Consider the following 22,207-nt stretch of genomic DNA (forward strand, 5'->3'; position numbering starts at 1 on the left):
CTGGAAGTTCAGTCCTCAGAACCTAAACTGTAGAAGGAACCAGCTCCTCTGTCCTGTGACCTCCACCTTGCCATGGTATTCAAGTACACACAGAAAATGTAAAATTTTTAATGAAATCTGATACTGGAGGGGGGACTTTAATCTTTAAACTTAGCTTAAAAATACCAAACAGGACTGGAGAGATGGCTCAGGATGCTTTGAAATTTTGAGGACTGGAGTTTGGATCCCAGCATCCAGGAAATGAGCCTGGCATCCTGCAAATGCCTTTAGCTTCAGTTTCCGAAGACCCAACACCCTCTTCTGGCCTCCACGTGCCTGCAGGTGTATGCACCTCTACCCAGACTTGTGCATACCCTCACACAGACACATACACACATAAATGTATTTTTAAGAAGCTTTTTGATTCTTTGTGGGTCTCCCAACTTGCACCCAGTGTCCCACTCATCTCCCTGTCCCCTTGAATTCCCCTTCTGCCCTTGCAATCTCCCCGCAAAGTAAAAAAACACATACACAGACAAAACAAAGTACAGAAGCATCTCACCTTGGAAGCTGTGGTATGTCACAGTGTGTCCCACAGTACACCCCCTGTCCGCACATCTTCACTTGCGGTGAGTCTTTAGTCTGGTTTGAGATCTCTGGCTTCTGTGACACCATCAATTTTGGCTCCTCACTGGTACTCCTCCCAATTATTCTGTTGCTCCATGTGTCATGGAGATCCTGCAGCTTTGAGTCAGCAGGACCAGCCTTTTCACAAGCTCCAACAGCTCACAGATACTGTAGATTCTGGGGTGGGCCAACTCAAAAGTCCTGTATCTGGGCCTTGGTGGTAGCTGAGCCGACCCCGGCTCCTGCCAGTGATGGCATGGTGTGGTCTAATGTCAGAGAGGCTCACCCTGGTAGTCCCCTCTCATGCCGTCACGGCTGGCTCATCTACACCCATGCTTCCAGAGCCAGCTCCACTGTGCTGCCCAGTGGAAGCAAAAGGCCTGCTCTCCCAGGTGCTGCAGCTGGTGAGGGGTAAGGCCAGCTCACCTGCTTTCATGACCCCGGGGCCAGATCTCCCAACTGCCTCAGGTGGTGAGGGGCAAGGGGGCAGAGGAGTCACCTTGTGCCCAGGCCACCTACCTCATGGCAGACAAGTGGCAATGGGGCCAGCTCTCCTGCTCCCCTGCCACTAGGGCCACCTCTACTGTGCTTCTCAGGCAAGGTGCAAGACCTGTTCTCCTGAGTGCTACAGCTGATGATAGCCAGGGCCAGCTTTCCTGCCCTCGTGACCAAAGGGCCAGCTTTCTTGACTGCTGTAGGTGGCAAGGGGCAAATGAGAGGGCATCACTTCCATTCCTGTGCCACTTCATGGCAGAGGAGTGGGGGGGCCAGCACCCCCATGCTCTTACCCATAGTTGGCTCACCAGCACCCAATCAATCCTGCCCCACCAAGGCTAGCTCCACTGTGCTGCCCAGGCAAAGCATAGGACCTACTGTCCTGAGAGCTGGGGGGCAGCTCTCTAGAGCACCATAGCCAGTGAGGGGTGGGACCAGTTCTGCACAGCCCCTGGGCATCCACATGGTCCTAGGTGGCTGCCCACACCAGGGACATCCCATGGTCTTTAGTGGTAATATGCACCACAGACATCAACACTGACCCCTGCTGCTGCATAGCCACAAACCCAAACATGGTCCTCAGTGGCAGCATGGGCTGCCATAAATGTATTATTTTAAGGATTCTCTGTATGGTCCTGTAGTATGTAAATAAACAAGTCTTTAAAGCAACAAGCAACCATGTATCAAATTTGGGTGTGCATACACAAGAGGTTCTGTGTGGCTATCATCAAGAATAATGAAATCTAATTAGCTGTACAAGCTGAATAGAGAATGTGCGAGGGGCAACATGGAACATAGAAGGAGGAGCTCAGAGAGCAAGGGTTTGATGTACAGTCAGTGTTCCAGACCTGTTGGGCACAAACAATACCTAGGGGCATGCACTCTCGTGGGGCAAAGACACTTTCTCTAACTTCCTGAGGACCCTGAGCTCTGACTGCGTCCTTTTGCTTCCTACAGCAACTCTGTGTGTTTGCTCTTAGCTTCATAGCTCATGGTGCAGTAGAGAGCATCAACTCAACAGTTGGGATAACTTTTTCTTGGAGCTCTCTCTGCTTCCTTGTCATCCTGTTAATCAAGCTTTTATTCCATAGTCACTGGGCACTCTTCTGGTTGTCATTTGGCTTCTGAATAGATTTCCATATAGGAGTGGGTGTTAGGTCCTTTTTCATAAACATTTTATCTACCTGGGGGGCTTCAGAGTCTGGGGGCCCGGAAGATACTCTTTGTTGTTGTTGTTTTGATTGTTTTTAAACAGGGCTTCTCTGTGTAGCTCTGGCTGTCCTGGAACTCACTCTATAGATCAGACTGAGGGGTTGGGGATTTAGCTCAGTGGTATAGCACTTGCCTAGCAAGTGCAAGGCCCTGGGTTCAGCCTTCAGCTCTGGAAAAAAAAAAAAAAAAAAAAAAGACAAGATCAGGCTGGCCTTAAACTCAGAGATCAGCAGGTCTCTCCTCCCCAAGTGCTGGGATTAAAGGCATGTGCCACCATGCCCAGCTTCAGAAGACACTTTTCCAGCTAACACTGAGAATGAAAACTGAGCTGAGGGATGTCAGGGAGAGTAAGAGACTTAGTGGGAGATCTGGGTATAGTGGCACACACCTTTAATGCCAGCACTTGGGACACAGGTAGATCAGCCAAAGCTTCATAGTGAAATCTGGTTTCAATAAGAAAAAAAAGGGGGGGAGGGGCTGGAGAGACGGCTCAGAGCTTAAATAAAGCACTGGCTGCTCTTCCAGAGGTCATGAGTTCAATTCCCAGAACCCATATGGTGGCTCACAACCATCTGTAATGAGATCTGGTGCCCTCTTCTGGTGCACAGGTGTACATGCAGGCAGAACATTGTGTACATAATAAATAAAGAAAAAAAAAAAGGAAGGAGGGAGGGGGGAAGAAGTAGGGAGGGAAGATGAGCTTAGTAGGAGTAAGGAATAACAAGTCTTCCAACGCTTTAGCCCACTATTGTATTCTCTGGAGTGTGCTTAGTGAGTCCTTCCCACAAATTTAATGTGTCTTCTGTCTCTTTTTATTTTTCCTTACAGTAGAGTTATAAGAACATTATTAAATGACTGATTTTCAGTAGAAGAATAATGTAATTATCTTTGTATCTCTCCTTACATAATACCCAACAAAGTAACTTTTAGTGTTAGTTTTTTTGAAAAAAAAAAAAAAAACAAAAAACAAAAAAACAAAACTCTTTTATTTACATTTCTTATATCTTCTCCCTACTCCACCCCAATCCCTTCCAACACCCCAACACCAGGTAGGAGAGAGAAAGGGTTAGTGGGAGAGGGGGCACAGTTCTTTCTTAGCTGCTTCCTGCTGGTCAGGTTCTTTGGAGGCAGTCTAATCCTTGTTTCAGGAGATCTTTATCTTCTTGTCTCACATCAGCAACCTGGAGCAACAAGGGGGAAGCAGGAGCAGCCTTGTTCTTTTTCCTCTTTCTTCACTCTCTTGCATCTGGCATATTCTCTCTCCAGAGTCCTCAGATCTGTAGCTGGCCAGCTGGTCTGCATAATTACAGGCTAGCCAGAGCTATATAGTGAGACCCTTTCAAAGTAAATAAGTAAGTAGGTCATCAGATGTGATAGTACTCGGGAGGCAGAGGCAGGTAGGTCTCTATGATTTTTGAGGCCAGCCCAGCTTACACAGTGAGTTCCAAGCCTGCCAAGGCAACATAGTAAGACCACAAACAAGAAAACAAGAAAAAGACATTCCCACTTTCACCCTAAACTGTTAAAAACAGTCTGGGAGTAGATCTCAGTTCTAGAAAGCTTACCTGGCAGATGCAAAGTCCTCGCTTCACACCAGGTTATAGTGACACCATTAAAAAAAATTAAAAATAAAAAGAGTATAAATATGGGGCTGGAGCCATGGCTTGAAGCACTGCCTGCGCTTCCAGAGGAGCCAGGTTCAGTTTCCAGCGCCCAGAAGGCACCGTACAACAGCTGCATCTGCAGTATCAGGGCACCAGGCACAACTGCGCTGCGCATACATAACTCTGGCAAGGTCTTCATGTACACAAAATAAAAAGAAATCTTTTTAAAAAGAAGGTAAATGCAAGTAGCTGTGATAACTGCTAATGAGTGTTGTGCTTACCATGCTTCAGGTGTTTCCTTGTAGCTTACAATTTAATGTTTACCTTACTTTGTTTAAAATAGAAATTTATTTATTTATTTATGGTCTCTCTGTGTAGCCCTGGCTGTCCTCCAACTTGTTCTGTAGACCAGGCTACCCTTGAACTCAGAGATCTGCCCTTCCTCTGCCTCCTGAGCGCTGGGGTTAAAGGCGTGGGCTACCATGGCCAGCTATAATAGAATTTTTAAAAATTCCATTAAGTGAAACACATCTTAAAATTTCAAAATTGCATTTATTTATTATGATGGAGGCACACACATACCACAGAGAGTGAAGGTCAGAACAGAGCCCGCCACACATTGCCACACACTGCCGCCAACTCTGCCATACCTTCCCTGCCATGCTGGAGTAAGACCCTCTGAACTATGAGTAAAAATCAACCTTTCAGAGAGATGGCTCAGAGGTTGAGAGTGCTGGCTGCTCCTCCAGAGGTCCTGAGTTCAATTTCCAGCAACCAGATGGTGGCTCACAACCATCTATAATGAGATCTGGTGCTCTCCTATCGTGGTCAGGCAGAACACTTTATATAAATAAGTAAGTAAGTAAGTAAATAAATAAATAAATACATCTTTTTTTAAAAAGAAAAAGGAAAGAAAAACAAAAACTGCCACCAGCTGTTCCTGTCAGGTGTTTGTCTCAGTTATGGAAAGAGTCCCTACAGGGCAGGTGCTGCTGTGCTGCTGCTGATGTTATTGTACAGGTAGAGAAGGCGGTTTACTCGGTGTCGCGTGGTCGGTAGGCGACAATAGCAGGACCTAATGCAAGCCTCTTGGCCTAGAGAGCACACGTTCTTATCTAACTGTACTGTATGTACTTCGTCTGTTAGACCCCCAATAGCCCTATGCCTCCCCCCTCTCTGTTTTTGTTTGTTTGTTTTGATACAGGGTTTCTCTTCGTAGATCTGGCTCTCCTGGCACTCACTCTGTAGACCAGGCTGGCCTTGAATTCAGAGGCCTGCCTCTGCTGCCTAAGTGCTAGGATTAAAGGTGTGTACCACCACACCCAGCGTCTATACTTTTCTTTTGAGGTGTTTTGCAAGCTCTGAATTATTTAACATATTATTTGAAATCATTTGTTTAATAACAATTGTGTCATTCAGCTTTTACATCATGTGACAGAGTACCTGAAAAAACTTAAAAACTTAAAGGGAGGGGCTATTTATCTTGGCTCACAGTTCCAGGGATTTCATTCCACAGTTCTTGGCTTCTTTGCTTTGGAGCCTGTAGTGAGACAGAGCATGGTGGCAGAGGGAGAATGTGGCAGGAGCTACTCATTTTATGACTGCCAGGAAGAGGACAGAGGGCAAGGGACCTGCAACCAGATGGAACTTTTAAAAGCTTACCCCTGATGATCCACTTCCTCCAGGTAGGCCTTACTTTCTAAAGTTTCTAGAACATTCCAGTTAGAGTTACTAGCTAGGAGCCAAGCATGGAATACACGTGGCTGTGAGGGACATTGCATAGTCAGACCACAGCAGTTATTGTAACTGACTATGGGCTCCACAGTGGCAGGTTCACACCGGTTGATATCTTAGTTACATCACCCGCCCACACAGCAGAGCCCGACTAGTGCTTTTAACTGATGGGCATGTGACTGAAATACTACTGCCAGGGTTTTCTCAGCCCCGCTTCCACTCTCCCTCTGGGGTTTGCCTGCCTCATTGCTGTCTTCCAGGCCCACCAGTCAGCACCAGCCCCTCTTTCAGCCTTAAACTAAAGTTGTACTAGCAGGCATTAAATGCCATGGCTAAGTTTTAGTCCCAGGTGATCTTTGGACTCAGCAAATGCTGATCAAGTGACTGCCTCTCTCTGGCTTAGGATGGAGAGATGCCAGGAAAGATCGAAGCATCTACCCTGATGGGTTACACCAGGGCTTCTAGAAGGGATTTTGTGGCAGGAAGGAGGGGGGCAGGAGATTGAATGTCTCTGAGACTTGCACAGGGCAGCATGATGGATGAGCAGTGGAAAGCCCTTGTATGAAACAAGCCAGACCTGTTGCAACAGTATCTCCCAGTGGCCCAGAATTGCATTTCCCCTAAGACACGCTAAACTGTGTTCTGGATTTATGTGTGGGCGGTGCCTGCTGGCTCCTGCTTAGTGTGCCCAGAGAAGGTTGCCTACAGATGTCCCTGCAGAGGAGGGAGCCTAGGAAGGTTAGAACCCTCTCCCCAAGAGCCCTGGGAACTCAGAAACTCCTCTAGGAGTGTCCTCTTTCTGCAGATTCCACCTCTCCCACCTTTCACATTTTCAGTTTGTATGCACAGTGAGGATGTTACTCCTCCTCCTCTTTCCTATTCTCCTATTCTCTTGAGACGTGGTGACAGGGCATCAGGGCAGCGGATGCTCAGCTTTCAGGTTCTCTTTGGTAAAAAATGGTGTAGGTGGGTCAGTTTTGAGAACTGCCCCTCATCTTGAACTAGTGTCTTTTCTGGAACTGTAAATGCCAGGAGCACCCCCCTCCCCCAAACATTACCAAATACAGTAGAAAGGTAGCTGTGGCCACCCAGGGATAGAAAAGTAAAATCCATTCTTAAACAGAGCTTACTTCAGGCTGGCCAGTTAATGAACCTCACAGCTGATCTCTGCTTTCCTGGCTTCCAGTGGATCTGGCTGCTTCTGCCAGCCTTTGCATTTTTCTATCTTTTTCTCATTGCGTGGCCCCTTGTCTTTAAAAGGCTAAACTGCTCTGTACTAAATTTGGTCACGCAGCGCTCCAAGATTCCCTGGAATGTCCTCAAGTTTCAAACAGCTCTGACAGTGAGGCAGGCCCGCCCCCTGGCTTGGGGATTGGCTTCTCCTCTCTGGCTGGGCAGCTGTCAGGTTTTATTGGTTGCTGGTTAGACCAAGCAAGGTTCACTAGCCTTGGGCTGCAGGGAGGCTGCTGTGTCCCCTGAGCACCTGTGACACAGAGCGGGCCCACGGAGTGGCAGTCCTCACCTAGCTGGGGCTTCCCACCCACGCCCGCTGAGCTCTGTCCAGACCAGTGCTCCCTGTCCCTCCCCTGCCTACCAGCATCGCACCCACAGACTTGGTAAGAGCAGCTGCTCACTTAGCCAAGATGTCCAAGGTAGCTAAGTATCGGCGGCAAGTGAGTGAGGACCCCGACATCGACAGCCTGCTGTCCACCCTCTCCCCCGAGGAGATGGAAGAGCTGGAGAAGGAGCTGGATGTGGTGGACCCAGATGGGAGCATTCCCGTGGGGCTTCGGCAGAGGAATCAAACGGACAAACAGCCCTCAGGCACTTTCAACCGGGAAGCCATGCTCAACTTCTGTGAAAAGGAGACCAAGAAACTTATTCAGAGGGAGATGTCTATGGATGTGAGTGACACACCCCGGAGGAAACTAGGGTGGGGAAGGAGGGCTGGGCCCCTAACTCCTTGACTAGAGCTCTTTTTAGAACAACTCTTACTGGCAGGGGACCGGATGCTTCAGAATAGGTTACCTTGCATTAAACTAGCAGTTTGAACTTCTGCCCTTAATTTGCTTTGTAAGCAGAAGTTGGATGGCTATCCTGGAGAGACATGGATACAGCCTCTGAAAAATCAATAGGAAAAGGGAGCTGAGAGGTGCCCTTGAAGAATGCCTCGTTGAGTTGAGGCCACCCTGGTCTCAGCATGTTTCTTCTTTCACCTCCACCCTGTACTACTGAGAAGGGAAGAATAGAATGATGTAGTCTCTAACTGCTCAGGAAGAGAAAGCCAAGCTGATAGGAATGCCATGGAGGACATGGCCTGACTCTTGAGAACAGGGATGGGAAAGTAGGGAGACAAAGTGGAAGAGTGAGAACACTGTCCCTGTCCCTGCCATCCCCTGGACCCAACCATCCCCCCTATCCCACTCCCACCTCCGGCCCATGTTGAAGACTTGACCAGGAAGTGGGGAGTGTGTAGAAAGCCGAGGGGCCCGGGGATTCTCACCCTATGGACAGGGGGTTATTTCTCTTACAGCTTTGATAATAATGAATAAATATCAAAAACAGGTATGGGGGAAATGATATGTCCTTCTTTGAGGAGCTGGTGACCAAGGACAGAATACAGAGAAATTAAACTCAGTCCAGGTCTTGACACTTTTGTGACACCCCCTCCCCTGGCCCTAAGTATCCACTCTAGACTTTGGCTCTGCTCTTCTTCTATTCCCTGGGCTCTGGGCCCAATGACTGCCTTGTCTCTGTGGCTTCTGGAGGTTGAGGTCAAACAGAACTGCTTTCAGCCCTGGGAAGCAAACCTAGGGCTTCTCGTATGCCATGTAAGGGTGCTACCTTTGAGCTATGTTCCTAACCCCAAAACAAAAGCCCCTATTTATTTATAAATCAAGATGCTTAGGTCAAAGAACGGCCAAGGGACTCTTGTGCTCCTGGGACTTTCATTCTCCCAACATTTCTGCTTAGTAAATACTGTGCCCTGCCTCCTCTTCTCAGTTCCCTGGCTTTGCAGGGGGATGTACTTATCTCCCCAGACGGAGCCAGGTCAAGCACTAGAGGGTAGAAGAGTAGGAGAGTATACATCCTTGGTCGAGATGCCACCTTTGGACCATTCTTGCTTTTTGGAGATAGTCTGCTACAGTCTACTCATGGCTCCTTATGCAGGTAAGGGGCATATGTTAGCACAATGGCCAGCTGGAGCTGGGCATGTAGTGGGCAGACATCTCTGTAAATGCTGGGAAATGGGAGTGAACCCTAACATGTAGCCTCCTTAGCATTTCTATGAAAAGAATGAGCGTGAAGTCAAGGCCTACCATGTGAGTCCCAGCAACTCTTACTGCCCTGTCTGGAAGACTATGTCACTTCCAAGTTACCTAGAGCTTGAAAAGAATAGAACCTGCCTCTGGGGCAGTTGAGGCACCCAAGAGAGTGATGGAAAGTCCTTGACACGGAACCTGGCACACAAGCTGTCAATAAGTGGCAGCAGTGGAATTGCTAACTCTTTTTAGTAAAGGAACTCAGAAATTAGCCCAAAGCAAACCCCTGTCCTTGTTCTGCCCTGCCCACCCCTCAGTCTAGAGACTTGTTTCTTTAATCGGTGGCCAGAGCAAACAAGCAAAGCCTGAGTGCTCAGGTAGAGCTGTAGAGTGTGAGAACCAGCTGAGGAACTAGCTCCAGGCCTGGCCGCCTGGGCCTTCACTCCTCATGAAGACCTGCAGGGCAGGTAGTCAACCAGCCGATTTGATAGTGAGCCAACCAATTAACTGGATCTATGGAAGCAAGGTGGGCTTCAGAGAACCTTCTGCATGCCTGCCACACCAGCCTTCTCTTTCAGAAGACTTAACAGTCTTAGGAGAGATATATTTTTATTCCCATCATTAAAAAAAAAAAAAGTCTCAAAGAGGCTAAACACCTGCCTCAAAGCGACACAGCTAGTAGTGGCCTGCCTGACTGTAAAGTTTGTACCCCCTTCCTTCTTCCTGTCACACTAGGATATCACAGTACTTAATAATGGCCGCCCTTGCTTCTTTATTTTTTAGACAGGTCCTCACACAGCTCAGGCATGCGTCAAACTGGACAACAGCTTGACGGATGATTCTGAACTCCCAACCCTCTCGATTCTCCCTCAAAAGTGCTGGGGTAACAGACACATGCCGCCGTGCCCAGTTTGTGCAGCTGGACTCTGGGTCGTGCTGCATGCTGGACAAGCACTGTGCCAGCTCAGATCCATTAGGGCCCTACAGCAGCTTCGTGTGACAGCCTAGAGAGATGCTTGTATGCTGTCGGAGGAGCAGTGGCCATGACAGTTTGGCTGGAGGCTGGTCTCCCCACTTTCTGAGGAGTGCATTAACTATTAAACCAGCTGTCAGGGCAGTATTAAGGAACTTCAGCTAATTCCTGTAGATGGGATGATGGCATTATGAACAGTCTTTAAAAAGAGTGTTTGTGTTTTAGACAAAAGTAATGACATATTCTTGGGAAAAATGAATTGTGGATTTGCTTTAAAATGACAGGGATGGAAGTGTGGATGACGCAATGCTGATCAGGAGTTGTACCTGTTGAAGGTGGATGTTGGGTCCACATGGGTGTTTATCACACTGTTCTCTACTCTAGTTTGAAACTTACCGTACTAAGAAAGAATTTAATAAAAATCAAGAGTGGGCAGGGCATGGTGGTGCATGCCTGTAATTCCAGCACTCTGAGAGGCAGAGGCAGGTGAGTTCAAGGACACCCTGGTCTACAGAGTGAGTCCAGGACAAAGAAACCCTGACTTAAAAAAAACCCAAACAAACAAAAACGAAAGAAAGAAAGAAAGAGAGAGAGAAAGAGAGAGAGAGAGAGAAAGAAAATTTAAGAATGGTAAGCAGGCCCATTCACCTTTTCTTGAAAGGGAAACTCTAAGGCTTATTCTGTGGCTGGAGTGTTTGGTTCTAGGCCGTGGAGGAGACTGGGACATCTTCCTCACCAGGCTGGGCTATTCCAGGGATCTTTTGGATTGTTTAGCATAGTTTCATGAATATTCCTCCCATACCTCTTCCAGGTCCCTGCCTCCAGGTAGTCATCCTGGATTCTTAGGCGAAGCCAGGCACCTTGATTAAGTATTGTAGCATCATTCTATCCTTCAGGACATAAATGTCAAATGTCAGGGAGGGGAGTGCTCTTGTGTTTTGTGTTGTGCATGTGGAAGTCACAGGACAGTTTTCAAGAGTCAGTTCTCTACTTGCACTGTAGGTTCCAAAAGATGTAAGTCATGCTGTCAGATTTGCAGGGCAAGCAGTTTTCCTCTTGCTGACTCCCATGTTTTGTTTCCTGGTGATGGAGATTAAACCCAGGGCCTTGAGCACAGCAAGCATCTTCCCTATTGTAGAGCCACCTACCCCTGCTCCTCTTTTTTCCTTTTTTATTTTTCCCTTGCTTTCCTGGCTGTTTCCCTCACCAGCATATATGATTCAGGAGGCAAATACTTACATAAGACCTCCACACAAAGATTCCTAGCTGCTTATGAAATGACTTTCAGTTAGCAGGGGATTCAGGTTAGGCTGGAGGCGGGCCTGTAAATGGGGTGGGTCTGGCAGCCAGTCTCCTCCCTGGTCCTCTGGGAGTTCTCCGTTAGACCAGGTGGAAGGCAGAGCCCTCAGCCAGTGCGTAAGCCAGGAGTGGAGTGAAGCGGTCCTTGTCTCGGGTTTCAGGGACCTGATCCCAAGTGGTGGAGGGGGACCCCTCAGCCTACCTCCCTTGTCCTTCTCCCTAGGGTGGCAGGGACCCAAGATTAGCACCCCGGCATGAAGCCGGGGTTAGGGGCTAGGGCAGCTGAGCTCAGGGGCAGAGCAAACCCTTGGGTTTTCCCTAGAGGTTAACTTGAGACTCAGAGCAACCCACCGCTGGCCCCGAGCCTCCTGCTGCTACTCAGCCTCCCCAGCCCCTTCCTCCACACTTCGACTCAACTGCACACCCCTTGTTCCCTGCATGAATGGGAATGCCTGAGGCCATGGCACCAACCCTCAGAATGCCCTTTGCAGATAGCTGGGTTAGTTGGGAGCACAGCAGACAGCACGGCTCACCGATTAAGGAGATTAACCCCAACTGGTACACACTCAAAATAGCCCTGGAGGCCAGGGTAGAGAGGGCAGAAGAGGTGATGGGGGCCTGGTGGCCCAAGTAAGCACAGTCACACACCTAGAAAAGGCTAGTCAAGTTTAAAAGCCACCTCATGAAGAGCAGCTGGCTTTATCTTCAGCTAGGGAGTGGGAGCTACCAGTGTTTGTCTCAATGTGTTTTTAAATCTTTTGGTGGTTGTGTATGTAATATTTAAAGAATTTTGTGGCCAGGCTGTGGTGATGCACACCTTTAATCCCAGCAAACAGGAGGCAGAGGCAGATGGAGTTCGAGGCCAGTCTGGTCTACAGAGAGCTTTCTAGGACAGACTGCCAAGGCTACATAGAGAAAGCTTATCTTGAAAAAAGAAAAAGGAAAAAAAAAAGAATTTTGTACAAGCCAGGCAGCAGAGCTGGGTCCCATTGGCAGCACAGCTTCTGATGCTTGGCCCTTCTTCGTCTGAAAACTTGAGAACTTGGCTAGATGAGAAACATGAGAGAGGGCAAGCTTACTGGACAGGAATGAGGAGGATTTGCAAATACGAAATGGCCCAACAATGAGAGGAAGATGGCGATAGTTTCAAAGTCTGGTCTGAGTGCTGCCGACCAGGAGAGGCTGCCACCAGCAACATGGACAGTTGGAAGCATCAGAGATTCAGGGACTTCATGGTCCTCAGGCCTGGATAAAATGAGGAAGACAAAGCTTTCATCTAGCCTATCTGCCCTCCCCAGCTTCTCTCCCTCCTCCAAAAGACTGTAAGGTTATGGTGTCAGCTCATGCCAGCATGTCCACAGCTGGCTCAGAGTAGGCAAGCCTTGAGGGGTAGGTGCTAAGAGAGGTTTGCAATGTGAGTGTGTGTGTGTGTGTGTGTGCATGTGCTTGTATGTACACTCAAAGCAAGAATGGTCATAAAAGCATAGAGATGGAGGAGGAAGAAGATGATATTCATGTTCCTGCCAAGTTGAATAAACAGGAATATACTGATTCATAGGATAAGGTCCAGATCAGGCTGTTTTGTGTTTATTAAACCACACCAGGCATAAGCAGCAGAAAGAGGTGGCTGACATCCGCGGTATAATTCCCTTTCAGGGCTTCTCAGCTGCAGGGCCAGGCCTGAGCTAGAAAACCACAGGTGCCTGGACTGAGCTAGGTCCAGATTTGGGTTCTGCTTCTGCCCTTTACAGCCCCAGGGAGGCTGAGTACCCCAGAAAAGGTGAGAAAGAGAGGACATTAACTTATTTAGCATGTGCTGGTGCCAAGGGTACTGCCAATACCATCTCGTTGACTTAGTTTCTTTAGCTCTTGTCAAATAGGAATGATAAAAATCAGCCTTGAAAGGCTATTGGAGGATTAAACAGGATAAGGTATTGAGAGTTCAGTTCATCAGGAAAAAGACTTTCTGCACTCGAAATTCTTCAGGCTTTGTACCTGTACAGATGCCAAAATAACACTAAAAAAATTCTCACAAGGTTAAAAAATCCTATCTGTAGGAGTGAGGTAGTGACAATGGGGTGAAGGGAAAGGAGAAATTAGCAAGAGGCTAATTGAGGAAGGAGACAGGCCGGTTTGTTGCTTTCTGCCTGGCCCCAGTCACCTGACTTTGCAGAGCCACTCTTCTTTCACTTCTCTCTCACCCTGGGCTCAAGGACCCATGCTGGTTTACTGTTTCTGAAAAATGGCAGAAAGAATAGCTAGGGGCAGTTCATGCATGGAGAACCAACTCTCCTTGTCAGCCATGTTCCGTCCCAGCATGGTCTCAGGAAAGCTGGGGCTGCTTAGAGAGTTTTGGCTTCAGCTATCTCTGGGGTCCACTGCACAGGCCAGGCCAGGTCGTCAGGACACTGTTTACAAACAGCTAGGAATAGAAAGGCCTCCTGCTCCGTGTTCCATGCTCCACCCTCTCCTGCCCTCACTTCTTCCCAGTTCAGGATCCCTAGGCTCCACTATCTCCTCAGTCCTGACTCCAGGGGTCAGGGCCAGCAGAATACCTGCCTCCTGTGCTGAGGCGCATGGTCCTCAGGGCAGGGACTCAGGCGGCACCGTGGGTGCAGAATGTGTGGAGTCCAGTGGTTGGAAAAGGCTCTTCAGAGTCCAGGTCTGGATTCCCGTCCTATTTTCTGCTGACTGGATGATCTGGACAAGTTACTGTACTTGCCAGGGTATCTGTCAAATGGCAGCTGAAGCGCCTGGTCTTGAGGCAGTGGTGAGGCTCAGAGATCTACAAAGGGCTCCAGGAAGTGTGCTGGGGGAGTCTGTACTGAAGACTCATGAGCACAGGTTTTCTTGCCTTCCCCTTGATCCAACTCAGCCTGCTCGTTCCCCTTCCCGCTTAGGCTTCCTTCTCCTCAACCCACATCCTTTCAGTGCTAAGGATGGACAGTACCCAGAGCCTCATACATTTTAAGGCTAGGCTGTTCAGAATTTACAAATCATGTGTTCATTGAGCTTCTACTATATAGGGCATTTTCTAAATGCTAGGACAGAGTGAATAGCATAGAGACTGTCCTTGTCACCACAGAGATTATATTTATTCTCATGGTCAAAATAGATATTGCACTTTGCTTTTTATTGTTGCAATAAAAACCCTAACCAAAACCAACTTGGGGAGGAAAGGGTTTATTTTGTTCGCATGTCCAGATCACAATCCATCTTTGAGGAAAGCCAAGGTGAAAGCTCAAACAAGGCAAGAACCTGGTGGCAGGAACTAAAGCAGAGACTATGGAGGAACGTTGCTTACTGGCTTCCTTTCCATGCCTACTTATTTCTACAACCCAGGGCTCCCTGCCCAGGGGTGGCACCAGCTACAGTGTTCTGGGCCCTTCCACATCAATCATTGCTCAAGAAAACAGCCCCACAGGCTTGCCTACAGACCAATCTGATGAAGATTTTTTTTTTTCAGTTGAGGGTCCCTCTTTCTAGATGATAACCCTAGCTTGTGTGTCAAGTTGATAAACTAACCAGCAAAATAGATAATTTATATATATATACATTCAAATAATATAAGTATACGCTATATATATACATATTTATTTGTGTGTATATATCATATATAATACACATCTATAACATATATATTGTGTATGATTTTTAGAAAGTGTAAAGCTGTTTAATGGAAGCATATAATCAACCATAGTAGGGGCCCACTTCCAGCATGATCATTGGAGTTAAAAAGGTGACATTTGTTCAAAGCCTGGGACAGAGTCAGCTGTGGGAAGGCCTAAAGAAGCTCTTTCTAAGAGGACAGTCACATAAAGCCTTGAGGTAGGAGCAATTTGTTGTGTCAGAGGAAAATTAGGCCAGGGAAAATGGAGCAGAGCTGGGAGAGATGAAGAAGGCCCACAGAAGGCAAGGTTCAGATAGTGCTAGACCTTTAGGGAAAAAGAGGAGTTTGGTTTGTCTCTTAGTTTATTTATGTGGTGGTGGGGATCAAACCCAGAGTTTTGCATGTCCTAACCAGGTACTCCCCACCAAAATACACCCCTAGACAGAAATTTGTACTTTTTTTTTTTTGAGATGAGGTCTCATGTAGCCCAGGCTGGTCTTGAACTTGGTTCATGGTAACCTTGAACTTCCAACCCTCCTCCATCTGTCTTCTGAGTGCCACGGTAATAGACATGTACTCCTACACCTACATTTACGTGGTTCTGAGCATCCAATCCAAGGCTGCATACATGTTAGACAAGGACCCTAACAACAGCTACATCTGCAGCTGGAGTCTGGAGTTTGATTCCACTTGCAGGAGAAGTCAGTCACCGGAGGGTTCAGAGCAGAAGAGACATGGATCTGAACTGCACTGTTGAGAGCCTCATTCTGGAAGTTTTCAAATGACTGGAGTGGAGGAATGCAAGGGAGGAAACAGAAGGCAGCAAAGCATGTAGCAGTCACCTAGGAAAGGATGGGTTTGTTGGGACAAGAAATTCAAGGTCACATAGGACTGGCAGATGTGGTGCTAGGTGATGTCTGTGGGTTTTGAGGCAGAGTCCCAGTGTGTAACCCAGGCTGGCTTTAACCTCACCATCCTTCTGCCCACTGAATTAACTTAATGCCACTTACTGAGATGGCAGACAGCAGAGGAGTGGTTTGGGAATCACCAGAATCCACATTTGAGCCCCATTAGTTAAATTCATTTACTAGTAAGATCCCCAGTTGGAAATTCTGAATTGCCAGGGGTTATGTAAGTCTTGGGCTCAGTAGAAGAGAGTGCTGAAGGAACCATGTGAATGATGATTAACTCATTAAAACATTTTTTTTTTCTGGGAGGGTGGTGGTGGCACACACCTTTAACACCAACACTTGGGAGGCAGAGGCAGATGGATCTCCGTGAGTTTGAGGCTAGCCAGGTCTCCATAGTGAGTTCCAGGATAGCCAGGGCTATGCAGAGAAACCCTGTTTTGAAACCAAAGCCAAAACTTTTTTCCTGATTTATTCATTTTATGTTTGTGAATGTTTTGCTTCTATGTCTGTGCACCGTGTATGTGCCTGGTACCCACAGAAGCCAGAAGAAGGTGTTAGGTTTCCTGAAACTGAGTAATAAATGATTGTGAGCTGGGTTCTGAGAACTCTGCAAAGGCAGCAAGTGCTCTTAACCACAGAGACATCTTTCCACCCCCAGAATAATATTTAAAACCATGAGCCTAGAAGGAATTGCTTAGGGAGTGGCTGTGGGTGAAGGAGCGCAGAGGGCTAAGGGCAGAATCCTTCATTATGTCAACATTTAAGGGTTGGAAGAAGAGAGAGCTGATGGAGGGATGGAGAGGTGGAAGGGAACCTGCTGCTGTCTTAGAAGCAAGTGGGGAAGAAGGATTCAGGGAAGAGAGCTCTCTGCTCTCCACCTTGTCCTTGTTGCTGAGAGGTTTAATAAGGCCGAGGATGAGCTGCAACATGGAAGCCACTGGAACCTAATGGAATTATTGCAGTGTAGAGAAGAGTGGACACAACAGAGTGAATACGAATTGGATGAAATATATAAGCAATCTCTCTGTGTGTCTCTGTCTGTCTCCCTCTCTCTCTCTCTCTCTCTCTCTCTCTCTCTCTCTGCCTGTCTCATTCTAATGCTAATCAAGAGAGCCAGGGTAAATGTGGCATCAGGAAGGACTTTTATGAAACAGGGAACATTGTTGCCTATTGTATGTTGTTGGGAATAATTCAGCAGAAAGAAAAACTTTGATGGCACTGGGAAAAGAGAAAGGAAGAGATGGAGTTCATGGTAGCTGGCAGGCCCACCTTCTAGGCAGAATCTTACCTCTGCTTGGAGGGACAGCCAAAGAGATAGCAGCGATGCAGCCAGATTGACAGATGTGGAGAGGGGATGGCAAAGCTGATCTCTGACGTGCTGACATGTGCACAGTGTGATCTGGGGAGACAGCACAGGCAGCCATATATAGGCTGGATTGAAGCAGGGGGAGTTTTAGGAGGCTGTACAATAGTCAGAGGTCAAGGCTTGGGTCACCAGAAGAATGCTCAGTGCTCTCTGGGAGAGGTAGAGAAAATAAGAAAACACTTCTGGACAAGCAATCTGGCGTGCAAGCTGTCACCAGACAACAGCTAGTGCCAGAGATGCTTAAAAGCCCAGTAGACTTTCTACTTCATGTGCATCTGTCTGTTCTTAAGGCCACCATTCCCAGGTAGCGGGAAGCACACAGGTCCTATCCCTGTACCCAGCTGACAGCTGAGTGATGGCTCCTGAGAATCATTCCAAGCCAAGCCAGGGAACCCTACAACTTCCCTGCTCACTGCTGACCAACTGTATGACCTCAGACACGTGCTTAACGTTTATAAGCGTTACCTTCTTTTGTTTCTATTTTGTCTGTATTGCATTTGTACTTTACAAAGTAGGCTTTTTCATTTGTGTTTTACTGGAACATAAAAGCCATGCAGAAGTGGGTGACTGACCAGAGCGATCAGGAAATTGAATCAGCGTGACAGTATTCCAGTACCCCCCAAGCTTCCTTTCTAAGGGCAACTCCTATCTCCACTTTCCACCCCATACGTTAGTTTTGTCTACAGGAAGAGTTCTCTACCTGGAGGCTTTCACTCCACGGTCTGCTGGTAAAGTTCAATTGTGATGTTATCCATAGAATTTGTTGTTTGTTTGTTTTTTGAGACAGGATTACTCTGTATAGCCCTGGCTGTCCTGGAACTTTCTCTGCAGGCTGGCCCCAAACTCAGAAATCCTCCTCATTCTGCTGTCCACAGCATTTTTTAAAAAATAATTTATTTAATTTGTATTTTATGTGCATTAGTGTGAAGGTGTCAGATCCCTTGGAATTGGTATTACAGACAGTTGTGAGCTGCCATGTGGGTGCTGGGAATTGAACCTGGATCCTTTGGAAGAGCAGACAGCGTTCTTAACCACTGAGCCATTTCTCCAGCCCTGTCCACAGCATTTTTAAACATCCATCCTGTGCAGTGTACCACTGCATGATCATACCATGACTTATGTACTCTATCTCCCTGTTAATGGGAATGCAGGTTGTTTCCAATTGATGCTAAGAATGTATTTCTCAAACTCCTGACTTCATTTCTCTTCGGTATGTATCTAGGTGTGGAATTTATGATTCATAGGAAACACATAGGCACTTGACTTACTTCAAGGGATGACATTACTAATTTGAAGAATTTTCATGAAGATGAGATACAAAAAAATGGTGATGGTCTAACATGCTTTGCAAATAACAGGCGCTTCATAGATAGCCATTGTGATCATTTCCAGTTGAACAGCCAGTGTGCAGGCTTGTTCTTTGGACATACTCTGCCTGTATCTTCCTAACCCAGTCTTGTAAGAGTCAAACACTTTCTCCAAATCGGTAGCTTTCCAAAGTGTGGTGACTTGACCAATATCTTCTGGCCAGGCATGGTGATAGAAGCAGGTGGATCTCTGTGAGTTTGAGGCCAACCTAGTTTACATAGTGAGTTCTAGGACAACCAGAGCTATGTAATAGAGAAACCCTGTCTCAGAAAAAAATTCTAAGTAAATAAATAAACTAAAATAAAATAAAGGGAAAAAGAAGAAGAAGAAAGGCGTTTTCCATGGTGTGCCTTCTCGTCCCTTCTTCGCCTGCTCCAGCGTGGTCCGCTGGTTTTTTAGCTGAGTGTTCAGGCTCTTCTTGGTTTACTTACTTTCCTCTTCAGTTTATGTCTGGGTTTTGGGTCATTCTAAACATTGTCCTCAGTTCTCAGATTTAATCTTTTAATTCAGAGTCACAGCCGTGCTCATCAGTGACTCTGAATTAAAAGCCCAGAAACTCAGCTGAGCCCTCAAGGCTGCCCAAGACGTCTTTCCATGCACTTCTCACTCCCCTGAGAGGTTATTTCAAACTGCAGCCATTCTCTATGAACCCTGTTGTTCCACCATCTCTCTTTTCACCCTAAATAGGGGACCTAGCCCATATTTGACAGAGAAATACAAAGCCAGCAGGGAAGGTGCTTGAAAACCGATCAGCACCCCTAATGCAAACCTCTTCTCTCTCATCTCATCTAAATGCAATCTTTTCCCCTATCCCTATCTACTTTTGGATTTCTCTAGCTCCTGCCTCCTCAAGGACCTTTGGTATTTAAAGCACCCCCTCCTTTCATCCTCAGCATTCCTGACGCTCTCTCCAGGTCTCATCTCACCTCTTTTGCTTCCTAGCCAGGGTATAGAAAAAAGCATTATCTCTAGGCATCCCCTGTCAGCATCTGCCTTACCACAACGCTATCAGTTTTGATGGGGCAGCCTAGGACCTCCCATTGCTGGTCTTTATCCTGTTTATTTGATATGTCATTTAATCACTCTCTTATTCTTTTTTTTGTTGTTGTTGTTGTTGCTTGTTTTTGAGACAGGGTTTCTCTGTGTAGCCCTGTCTGTCCTAGAATTTGCACTGTAGATCAGGCTGGCCTCAAACTCAGAGATCTGCCTGCCTCTGCCTCCTGACTGCTGGGATTAAAGGTGCGCACCACCATTGCCCAGCTAGTCTCTTGTTCTTAAAACATTCACTACTGTGGCTCCAAGACACACCACATTCACCTGGTTTTCCCAATCCTTCGCTCCCCCTCCCCCTCCTGTTCTTTTTTGTCTCTAATTATTCCTTTCGGGTTCTTGAGGAAAGCAATGCTCCCTGTAATGGCTGCACATCACTCTCCTCAGGTGCCTTCTGCCCCACAGACACTGCTACCCCACTGTGCTCAGTCTCTATCTGTGGCCTAGATCTCTATTTTGGGTTCTAGATCATTCAGTTGCCTCTTGGACACCTCAAGTGTCTCAAATTCAACCAGTCTAAAAATAAATTAGTCATTGACACCCCATCTTACCCCTAAACCTGCTTTTCCTCTACATTCTGCACTTTGGCGACCAGAAGGACCATCTAACCCAGAACCGAGGACATAACCCTGGAGGCTGGTCAGCCCTCATCTCTCTCCCAGTTTCCAGACTTTACTAGTGCTGGAATCCTGCCTATTCTACATGATCTCTTAGCTCCTTCTCCCTACTATACATCTATCACTTTTACCCACATCACATATCAACTAGATGCATGCCATGGCCTCCTAACTGCTCTCTCTGTTACTCTTCTCTTGACGTTGTAACCTACCCTTCTCCCAGCTGCCAGAGTCTTATTATAAGATGAAATCATGATCTTGCCACTCCTGCAGAAAATCCTTCAGTTGCTCAACAGGGCTTCCGTGATCAAATTTACCCTCCTTAGCGTGGCTTAGGAGGTCCTCGGTGAGCCAGCACCTCTGTCCCTCAGGGCACTTATACTGCCCTTCACTGCCACCCTTTGCTGCAGTTGGAGACCATGCGTTGGTTCTTCATAGCCGCCAGACCCTCTCGTGCTCCCTCAGCGCCTTTGACAGTTCATCATTTTAAGTGGGGTGCTAGGTCTATAGCCCTTACTTCATTGCTGCCTTCTTTAGAAAGATTTTCTGGCAAGTAGTGGTGGTACATGCCTTTAATCTTAGCACTTGGGATGCAGAAGCAGATGAAATCTCTGAGTTTGAGGCCAGCCTGATCTACAGAACAAGTTTCAGGACAGCCAGAGCCAAGACTACACAGAGAAACCTATCTAAAACAAACAAAAAAACCAAAACAACAAAACCAATCAACCAACCAACAAAACAAAGAAAGATTTTCTGCCCTCCTATCTGGGATTGTATGTCAGACCCCTGTATTCTCAGCAACACCTCCAGTGTCTGACACCTCACACACCAGGTCCACACAGCGCATCCTTTCAGCATTGCCCCCTTCTGTTCCCTCCAAACTTCTCTCCCCTCCTTTTCTCCTCTCCTACCCCCATGACTACTCCTTAATTGTTAGGAATGTATTATTGTATGTGTATGATGGGTTTGTATATGTGAGTGTAGTCTTGCATGTCACACCACTTGTGTGGGAGTCAGAGGACGATTTTGGGGAGTCTATTCTCTCTTCCCACCACAGAACAGAATGAGGTCACCAGGCTCCAAGGGTAGCAGTGTTTGTTGCGCACGCCTGATGAGGAAGATGAAGACAAGGAACGTGTGTAAACACTATTGTAAACACCATTTCTATCTTACTTTACCTATTAGGGTGGGCTTGTAGATGCTACAGAACGCTGGTGGAGGTAAGAGGACAACTTGCAGAAGTTGGTTCTTTCTTTCTACCCCGTGGTCTTGAGGATCAAACTCAGATTGTAAAATCTTGGTAGCAGGTCCTCTTACCCACTGCTCCATCTTGCCCTCCCCAGATGCTAGTCAAATGCTAGTCTTATAAAAGTCTGACTGAATCTGCAAAAGTTGTGAATTGAGCTACACTCTTCAGAGACTTTCCCTCCTTCCTTCCTTCCTTCCTTCCTTCCTTCCTTCCTTCCTTCCTTTCTTTCTTTTTTTTCTTTCTTTCTTCTATGACAGGGAAGTTTCACTAAGCAGGGCCTTTTTGCTGTGTCATAGCAAGGCAGAAAGTGGGAGGGCGAGAAAGGAATGGAGAAAGGGACTTAGCAGGCATAGAAGGGGGCATGAACTTTACCTAAGGAAGGCACTGCCACAGCAGCAGCAGCATTAATCCACTGAGTATCTTCAAGACCCAATATGGCTCATGTGACCCCACCTTCCAACACCAGCAGATTGGGTATTAAATTTTTAACACATGAATTTAGAAAGCCCATTTCAACTATAGCTCTCATTAAAAAATTGACTCATTATATGTAATGGATGCCTTGAGGAATTAATGGTTGATATTTCCTGTTAGAATTTCACCTGGCAAAAGCTGGCATTAGGCTATTTTGCTTATACTAAGTTTTCTTAAAATGGATCACCCAGTCTATTCCAGTGGGAGCATTTCTGTTTCTGCCACTGAATGGTAACACACCCCTGTCCTCTGCTGCACTTAGGCTTAACTTAATCTCAAAATCACCAGAAGAGTATTGGTAAAATAATGAAGATGCAACTGTTTCAATGTTCAAGGGGCTTTAGAGAGCAGTGTGAGCCAGGCATGGTGACACACA

The 22,207-nt window shown here is 47.0% G+C and overlaps 1 protein-coding gene across 1 annotated transcript in view; it reads left to right on the forward strand.

The window, feature by feature from the left end:
* Nucleotides 1-7,078: 7,078 nt before the first annotated feature.
* Lmod1 (leiomodin 1) overlaps nucleotides 7,079-22,207 on the forward strand; it is a 39,404-nt gene continuing 24,275 nt past the window's right edge. Inside the window, exon 1 of the mRNA XM_060364354.1 lies at nucleotides 7,079-7,555. Coding sequence (XP_060220337.1) covers nucleotides 7,295-7,555 — 261 coding nt within the window. The 5' untranslated portion in view covers nucleotides 7,079-7,294. The remainder of the gene's footprint in view (nucleotides 7,556-22,207) is intronic.

Source organism: Meriones unguiculatus, chromosome 11, assembly GCF_030254825.1.
Source record: "Meriones unguiculatus strain TT.TT164.6M chromosome 11, Bangor_MerUng_6.1, whole genome shotgun sequence".
NCBI classification, from domain to species: Eukaryota; Metazoa; Chordata; class Mammalia; order Rodentia; family Muridae; genus Meriones; species Meriones unguiculatus.